The sequence below is a fragment of the Poecilia reticulata genome, linkage group LG5, assembly GCF_000633615.1.
Source record: "Poecilia reticulata strain Guanapo linkage group LG5, Guppy_female_1.0+MT, whole genome shotgun sequence".
NCBI classification, from domain to species: domain Eukaryota; kingdom Metazoa; phylum Chordata; class Actinopteri; order Cyprinodontiformes; family Poeciliidae; genus Poecilia; species Poecilia reticulata.
Window position 1 is genome coordinate 80,653 of NC_024335.1, and position 9,519 is coordinate 90,171.

At 44.6% G+C, this 9,519-nt stretch overlaps 1 protein-coding gene across 1 annotated transcript in view; it reads left to right on the forward strand.

Moving 5' to 3' along the window:
* Positions 1-9,519, forward strand: part of mtss1 (MTSS I-BAR domain containing 1) — a 37,877-nt gene that overhangs the window by 24,021 nt on the left and 4,337 nt on the right. The window contains exons 4-7 of the mRNA XM_017305021.1: positions 1,613-1,697; positions 2,834-2,925; positions 2,997-3,071; positions 9,219-9,376. Coding sequence (XP_017160510.1) covers positions 1,613-1,697; positions 2,834-2,925; positions 2,997-3,071; positions 9,219-9,376 — 410 coding nt within the window. The remainder of the gene's footprint in view (positions 1-1,612; positions 1,698-2,833; positions 2,926-2,996; positions 3,072-9,218; positions 9,377-9,519) is intronic.

Here is a 9,519-nt window from a genome sequence, read left to right on the forward strand (position 1 = left end):
CTAAATGACCAGATTAAAGATGTTCAACATGCCAGTTTAAACTCTGATCTATTAGCAACCGACTGAGCTGCAGCATTAAAACATGGATAGAATGTAACTACATTAATCAAAGCTCTTCTTCTCTTCAGGGTTTCTGGTGGTGCAGCTCTGTGCTGCCTTCAGGAGAATGGGACATCAGAGCATCATCCATAAAACTTCATGTGGCATTTATTGGTCAAACCAGAGCTTTCAGTGGAAAAACTAAAGTTCCTTTTAATGCCATACAAATATGAGACAGAAACATGGATTATATCTTTATATAGACCTGACTATTGATTATAGATTAATAGTTTTACTGGACAGAAATGACAAAGAACAAATCTGGTTCTTAATCAAATCCTAATGAGTCAAAGTGTCATGGAGTCATCAGCCTCATGACATTAACACTGACATGAACAATAATATTGAAGAAATAAATATATAAAATCTAATAAAAACATAAATAAGTGATCAGTTCTTTACTGTCATGGTCTAAGATATAAACGCCCCCAGAGGAAACCCAGCGCCCCTGCAGTCCTCTGAACGCCCCCGGGTCGGTACCGCCCACGCTGAGAACCGCTAGTCTAGATGAAAACACCCGGATTGAAGCTGGTAGAGAATCTGTGGAGCCAAATACAGATGAATCAGGAAACTAGAAGAGGAATTAGTGGTTATAGGAGAGTTTGATTGTTAGGAAAGCTAGAAATAACCTCTGGATGACACAACCTTTGACTTAAATGTGCATAAAAGCAAACAGTTTTCAGTAATAACTTTGGGTTTCATGGAATCTACATGCTTCATATTTTAGTCTTTCTGATCAGTGGCTGTTTGTCTGCTCTGGTCAGGGTTTGCATTTTACTTCTGCTCATCAAATATGTCACTTTATTGTCATAATTAGCTGAATTTAATGTAGATTACTACTGCAAAGTTATTGGAATAAACTAATTTAGTAATTGATTAACTGGAGTACACAGTTACACTTTGGATCAGTAATTCAGCCAAAACTGTAAAAAGTAAATGTTTTGCTTTTAAGATAAAAAACTTTGTTTGCCAGTGAATCTGTTGCACCAGAACTGGTTCACATTCTGTAAAACAATCAATCAGCTTTTGCATTCAGTCATTGATCAGTTAATCAATAACAATCTCCTGATCAGCTCTCGGCAGAAAGCCTGAGTTGTTCTCATGTTGGAGGATCGTTTGCTAGAAAAGATCAAACGTTCACCCAAAAATGATGACATCAGCTTTTACACAATAAATTGTTTTTCTTATTTAAAAAGGATTTAGTTATTTGGATTTTAATGTATCCTTAATGTTGCAAACTTACCAGTTAAAACAAATCTGCTGAATTTTTTAATCTAATCAATCATCATAATGGTTGATTGATCATTATCATGGTGGGTTAATTGATTACTAGAATAATCATCAGCTGCGGCCCTGAATAGATTCAGAGGCTTGGGGAGCGATGAGCTTCTAGATGTGGTCTAGACAAAACACAGCTGTGGCTCTGCTTAGCATTAGCATTAGCATTAGCATGCTAATCCTCATGATGACAACTTGGTTTTAGTTTTAAAGTGAAACTCTGGGATTGTTGCAGGTGCCACCAAGGAGATCGGCTCAGCGCTCACCAGGATGTGCATGAGGCACCGCAGCATCGAATCCAAGCTCAAACTGTTCACCATGTAAGACACACACACACACACACACACACACACACACACACACACAGCAGGCGGGGAGGACAGACGGCTGCATGCTGCTGTGATGACACGTTTCATCTGACAGTGTGGGAACCAGACGCTGAATTACTCTGCTGACGTACGGCCACATGCAGCAGCCGGAGGGGAGTGTGTGTGTCTGCACATGTGTGTGTGCGCGCGCCATGTTTTCGATACCTTGTGGGGACCGTTTTCCTGACATTTCACGCTGTGGGTCCTCACTGGTCCTCACAAGGAGAAATGCTGTTTTTGGGTTCGGCTGCAGAATGAGTGGAAAGTTCCCTCAAAGATGAAGAGACATGAAGCCGTTTCAGCCATTTCTGCTGCAGCTTCGCTCGTTTTTTCACTGCACTGCAAAAACACAAAGTCTTACCGAGCGCTAAAACGATTCCTTGAATAACTCGGGTTTCTCCATTCCTAAAAAGCTTTGAGGCAAATCTCTGCTTTAAAGATTTGTTAAACTATTCTGAACTCTGTGATTTAGCAAGAAGGTTTTTGCTGTTGCACGACGTTTCTGCTAGCAGCTATGCTACTAACATATGTATGCTAAGAGCTAGTTTTAGCTGTGGAGGTAGATATGAAGCACCCAGAAAATATAATTTGAAGCGTTGAAGCTGGAGATTTGACATGGTGTTGAATTTAAGCATTAAAATGAAAAATAATCATTTTAATGGATTGCTAAAGGTTCGAAAGGTGCAAGTAGTTTTTGCAGAACCTGATGTTTATAGTTTTTGTCTGATTACTTGATTAATCACCTGCATATTTATAGGTTACATGAATGAATGGATGATTGTGGCTCTAGTGTAAATCTGAGTGGCCAGTTTCACTGGACAAGTGCTAAAAGCTCAAATCATTTATTCCTCCACCATGTATGTTATGTCGGTAAATGTCTTATCGGTGCATTGCTGGTTTTAAATATAACAGAAATGTTTTTGGCTAGTGATTATTCAGTGTTGTTGCACCAAAGTAGGGAGATCAGGACTGTATGCCATTGAGTGAACCTGTTAGAGACGTTGTGAGAATATTTACGGTTTTTGTACGCGGTGTTGAGCCTAATTGGTGCGGCAGGAAGCTGACGCCGGGTCTCTCCGTATTTTCAGAGCGCTGTCAGAAAGTCTCATCGTGCCTCTGGAGTTAAAGATGGAGGAGTGGAAGAAAGCGGCGAGCCAGCTGGACAAAGACCATGCCAAAGGTAGGCCCCGCCCCCCGCCGCTGCACACAGCCAGTTCCCGCCCTCATTCACGACTTCCTGTTCCTGTTCAGAGTACAAGAAGGCCAGAGCCGACATCAAGAAGAAGTCCTCAGACACCATCAAGCTGCAGAAGAAAGTGAAGAAAGGTGAGAAGCTGCTTTCCTGTCCGCTGAAAACCTCTTTAGGAGGAAACGAGCAGCTGCTAGCAGCTGCTAGCAGCTGCTAGCAGCCGCTAGCGGCTTTAGCGCAGATAAAACTGTTTTCGCTCAGGTGAGCCTTTCACCTGGACTGGCCCGATGTTTCTGCCACCTAACGAACCAAGTGTTCCTTTTCCTGATAATGTTGTGGAAGGACGAACTCTTTCCTCTCTGTGGAAATAAACCGTTGTTTACCAGCTGCAGTGCGGCCGCCTCTGGTCCTGCTGGGCTTCACTTTGCACCTGCTTGTTCAGACGAGGTCCGCCGCAAACCCAGCTAGCAGGAAACCAGTTTTACCCAGTTGTCTCTCCCAGTATGATCAGATCAGAGTACTTTAGCGGCTTGTTGCTTCAAGCGTTGCCATGGGAACCAGGATCTGCCTCACCTGGCCCTCACCGGCTGCTGCCATGGCTACAACCACATCCCTTAATTAAACCAGACATGCAGAAACTGGAAGTCAATATTCAGACGGGGAATAGTGGGAATATTTCCCTTGGGCCACCAGTAGGGCTGTTGTAAACGATTATTTTAGTAATCGAGTCATCTATAGATCTTTCTTACGATTAATCGAGTAATCGGATAAAAACAATTATGAAATAAAATATTGGTAAATCTTCCATAACACCAGTGTTACTATCGGATATCAACATCAGTCTATTTTTTCCACCTTTGAGCTTCCCTACCAGTTACTGTTTTGTAGACCGGGGGAGCAACACGGGATATTTACGGCTCCTCCGTTCAGAAACTCATCTACCAGCCATGTTCCGCCTCCCGTTTGTTCAGACCGGGATGATATCAGTTTATTGTGCGGTTCGTCCGTAAAGCTGCTCTGACCCTGTAAGCATCAACCCTCAGCCGCCCGCCGTGTTCAGTCTCTCCGCTCACCTGTAGAAATCCTCCTCAGCTTCTTCCCGCCGTTCAACCAGCAGCTCCGGAGCAGAAAGGCTGCCGAACTCCCGGCATCGCGCCGGTCATTTTAAGGATGTTTATTGGTCCCACAAAAACGATGAAAACCCGGAATTATCACCAATCAGTAAAATCCCCGCGGGCCGAACCTGAAGATTGGACGTTATGCCGCTAACACGTAGCTTCCGTCAACAACTCAGAGGCGGAAGTCAGAGCTCCGCGCAACGCAAATAAAGTTCCGGCTGAAACACGGTGCGCTAAATGATACAACATAAATTAACGAAGCTTCGAGGCCGGAACATTTTACTCGAGGAATTTTAATAATCGAGGTTCTCGAATCACTCGAGGAATCGTTTCAGCCCTAGCCACCAGTGTTACTGGGAGACGAGACTGGCCCAGTCCTGGCTCCCAGTAACTCCCAGTTTGCCCACCAGTCACTTTAGACTCTGTATTTTTATTTTTTAGCACTTTCACAGAATTTCTGAATATTACAGATGCAGAGAATTAATTGACTTAGTCTATTGATTATTAATGGTTTATTAGATTTAAATTGGTTCCAATCGATTTGCTATGTCTGCTTTTTAGTGCTGTAGTTTGGCCTCCGTCCAGCAGGGGCGCTGTTGCTCACACTGAAACAGAGTCAAAGATGGCGGCTGTTTCCTGAAACAGGAAACAGAAACGGTCCAAACAAAGTCCGGCTTTATGATGCTAATAAACAAGTAATTGAATTCATTTTTAGATTAAAGAAAAAATTAATTGTCCAAAAGTTAAAATCAGCATCCCTTTGATCATCCTTTAACATGAGAAAATCTCAGGGTTTCTCAGTAGATCCGATCTGGAGATTATTATTGATTAACTGATTAATAACTGGAGGTGGGGGTCACGGGATGCAGTTATCCTGAGCGGACGCTTGTCGCTGGGCTCCCTCTCCTCTTGAGCCAATTTGGATTATTCTTGTATCTTTATCTAAACTAACAAGTTGTAGGCTTAGCAACCCGACTCCATGCCCAACCCTAAAACAGCCAAATCTTTGCTTAGAAACCAACTGAAGAGCCAACAAGGAAGAATACGCCAAAGAAGCTATCCAGGTGGCTCAGCAGCACGAGGTGCACGAGGCTCTGAGACTCTAGCCGCAGATATTTCCCAATCTGTCACTGAGAAGATTTCGGCTCTGATTGATATGAAGTTTAAGGAGTTTTCCAATATCCTGATCTACAACCTCAAAGAAGACACGGAATGCCGACAACCAGTCTCATTTTTGAGAGATGGCTCCCTACTCTTCTTGGCTTGGAGTCTAAACGGGGGTCATTAAGATGGACCGGGCTCATCGGGGCTTTGGACCGCCGAGACCTGACCGACCGCGTTACATCACTCCAGAGATACATCCTGGCGGCGGCAAGGAAGCGGGCTCCGCTCACAGACGAAGGCCAAACGGTCTTCATCAGACAGGATATGACCGCTGCTGTCAGAGATGCGCCGTGTGTTTAACGGGGTGTGTGAACTTCTTATCAAGAGCTGTAGGGAGGATGTTCACTCTTGGGCTGGAGCCCCTAGCAGATGATGATGATGATGATGATTGTGGTGATGATGATGATGATGATGATGATAAATGATGATGATGATGATGATGGCGATGATATCCCTGCTTCTGTTCGCTCTTGCGCTGGAGCCCCTAGCGGTGGTTATTGGATCACAATGCGTGGTGTGATGATTGGCGGTAAAATCCATGAAATGGCGTTATACGCAGATGAAATGGCGTTATACGCAGATGAAATGGCGTTATACGCAGATGATATTCTGTGATTTGTAACAAAACCTGACATCTCAATAACAGCCATCTTATCCATCAGTTTGGTTCCTTTTCGGGTTATAGAATCAATGTTGATAAGTGGGAAGCAGTGCCGTTAGGTATTGCTGCTGTCCAGGACCTGCCCTCTAGCTGCTCCCTGAGATGTTCCCAACATGGCTTCACCTACCTGGGAATCAAGGTGCCCCTAACCTGACAGATCTATGGAAGCTTAACTTCTCTCCAACAGATAGTAAAATAAGGAGGGACGTAGAAAGGTGGCATGACCTTCCCTTCATCATCACTTATGGGCCGTATAAGTTAAAATGAACATTTTCCTCCGGCTCTTGTATCCCTTCCAAATGTCACTACGGGTGTAGGGAGGGCATTCTCCAGATTCATTTGGCCTGGCAAGAGGCCACAGCAGAAAATCAAGGCTTTACAGCTTCCTGTTGACAGAGGTGGCTTGGCTTTGCCAAACATCTACTATTACGATTGGCAATAGTAGATGCTCGTTATGCGTGGGATGGTTTCAGGCTCAGCTCAACTCGGACTCTTCCTGGATTCGTGGGCCTCAGCCTGCTGCTTTGTGGAGCCGCACCACCGGAGATGGGAAGAAGCTATCAAGAACTTAAACATAATCCAATCGTTTATAACCCAATTGGAGTGTGGCAGAGTATTCGGCACCACGCAGGAGGTGGGCTCTGCTCCTCGCTCCTGACACCTCTCATAAGAAACCAGGATTTTGTCCCAGGCCTGGAGCCCAACATGTTTGACCTGTGGCATAGCAGAGGAGTGAGAGTGATCGGAGATCTGTTCAGAGAACGTACCCATCACATTTCAACAACTTAACTTAAAGTTTATATTCCTAAAGAAGACTTTTTGGTTTTCTTCAGATTCGCCGTTTCCTTGGTTCTGTGAGGTTCTCTCATTCCGGCCTCGTCACACACAACGAGATTGAGAAGTTCCTCGCCGACCGGGAAAACCTCAGGCATTTCATTTCCGCTTTCTATGCAGTGCTCTACTCTCTCACCCCAGGTGAAAATGGGAGGGAGACCTTGGCACAGCATACATTGAGGATGGCAGGCAAGAAGCCATTAATGTAGTTAATTCAGCCTTTACATGCAACGCGCTCAGAGAGACGGTATAAAATACATGTAACTCCGTTTATACTGATGGATCGCCAGCTCTCGCCCTTATGCAGCAAACGTGGAAGAGGTTGGACCGTGCTACCGTTATTTCTGGCTTTGCAAATTGATTAAAATATTGTGAATGACGTGTTTCATGTAAAGATCAGATGTGACCCAGGCCTGTTTCTTCTTGGCCTCCCTTCAAAATCAGTCACTCTGACACAATCACACTTCAAACTTTGGTACAAATTATTGCTTCTGGGTAGAAAATGCATTGTAATTAGTAGGATTAAGGATAAGCCACCCACTGTCACACGGTGGTTCTCACACGGTGGTTCTCCCTCATGAAAGGGTCAGTGCCGTTCTTAGGGTCATTTCCTGGACATGTGGTCTCCTGTGCTCAGCTGTCTACCTGGAGAGTTGATGCAACTCGTGATGAGGTCAGAGTCCTAAGAGTGGAAGGTCAGAACCAGGTCTTACCTACACAACATCCTCCTTTTGTATCGCTGTCCTTTCTCTTCTCAGCCGGCCAGGTCTGTCTGTAAATGTCTGCTGACCTCTGGATACATGATGTGACATAATGTGACATGTTACAGCAGCTTCCCCCCTTTTTGTTTTGTTTTGTTTTCTCTTCTTCACACCCATGAAAGGTTGTGATCTCTTTTCTCTACTTGTCCAACACAAAACTAATACAAATGTTTATAAAACAATAACTGGAGGTGATTAATAGATTATTTTGTGAACCAGTCGAAGGTAAAACTGAACCAGAGAATCAGATTCATAGAAAGTTTTTATTTTTTTATATTGTTCAGTTTTCTTTGAATTTCTGCTCTGTGCTGATCTTTATTCTCAGTTAACGGTTAATTGATTACTAAATTATTTCAGTAATCCGGTTGTTAAAACAGCTGCCTGTGTGGTACAACATCAGCAGAGCCGGCCCAAGGCATAAGCAAGCTTGGCTGCTGCTAGGGCTGAATTAAATCACAGGCCAAATATCTATCAAGTTGATTATTGGAGCAGAATTGATTAAAGATTTTAAACGGTTAAAACTAAAGGTTTGTGAAAGTAGAAACATATTTGTTGCCATAGTTACAAGATCAGACAGTTTTATCTTCGTGTTTGAGCTTCTGATAAATCTCAGCAAATGATGACCAATTATTGGTTTAAGCTCCGCCCCCTTCCTGGATCATACCAAACCTGATGATGAAGATGGTGATAAATGATGGTGATGATGGTGATAAATGATGGTGATGATGGTGATGAAGATAAATTATGATGAAGATGATGATAAATGATGGTGATGATGGTGATGATGATGATGGTGACAGTGATGATGAAGATGATGATGGTAGATTATTATCGACTGCTTTAGGATCAGTGGGTCAGACATGGAGGAGATCCAGGAGCTGTACGGATCAGTAAAAACTGGTTTCTGCTGGTTATTGATGATCTGATCGATTGATTACCGTATTTTCTGCACTATAAGGCGCCTAAAAACCTTCAGTTTCCTCTAAAGCCGACAGGTCGCCTTATGACCCGGTGCTCCTTACATATGGACCAACATGGAGCCACTACAGGTCCAGCAGCTATGGTAAGCAGTCGCCGACTTCATTTCCCCCGTAGAAGAAGAAGCGCGCGGTGCATGCTGGGATAGCTGTCAGAACGCGGGTTTGTTAATAAAGTCTGACTGACCCATCTACCTACCGACCTGATGACCAGGTCGTCTGCAGGTCATTCAGCACCACCTTCTCCACCAACATGCTGTGGGCGAACAGAGAAGGTGACCATCGTCCGGCCCAGAAATCTCTCCTCGTCGGACTGTTTTGTTGACATTCCCTTTAGTGCAGCTCCATCTAGTGGATGCATAACGTCACTCCAACCTCTCCTGTAGCGTCTATGCGCCTTATAGTGCGGGAAATAGGGTAACTGCTGGTTTCATATCATTTCTGTTTTTAAGCTGAAATTACTCTGATTTAAAGTCAGGCAGAGCTTTAATAAATGTTTCAAACTGGAACCAGCAGATTAAGTTTCAGATTTGAGCGCAGACCGACCAGATGAAGCTGGATGGTGGTGGAGCCTGCCCCCTGCTGGCAGCATCCTGGTAACGCAGCGTTACTAGGATGCTGCCACTTGGTGCTTTGCTGAAAATGGATAAATAATTGGTTTTAAAACGTCATCATGTTTTGGTTTCTAAAGCTGTTTGGAACTGACTCTTATGAGGAGGCGTAAGCTGCTCTGGAGGTCTGAATCCCTGGCTCTCTGGTCGCTCCGCAGGGAAGGGCGACGCTCGCGGCCAGCTGGACTGCGCCCTGCAGGACGTCAACACGCGCTACGCCGCGCTGGAGGAGACGGAGAAACGGGCCGTGTGCCGCGCGTTGGTGGAAGAACGATCTCGCTACTGCAGCTTCGTCAGCATGCTGAAGCCGGTCCTGGTCAGCGGCCTCACTCTGAAACACACACTGACACTAATACACACTCTAAACCTCTGAAACCCTGTGTGTGTCCCTGTGTGTCCCTGTGTGTGTTCCTGTGTGTCCCTGTGTGTGTGTCCCTGTGTGTGTGTCCCTGTGTGTGT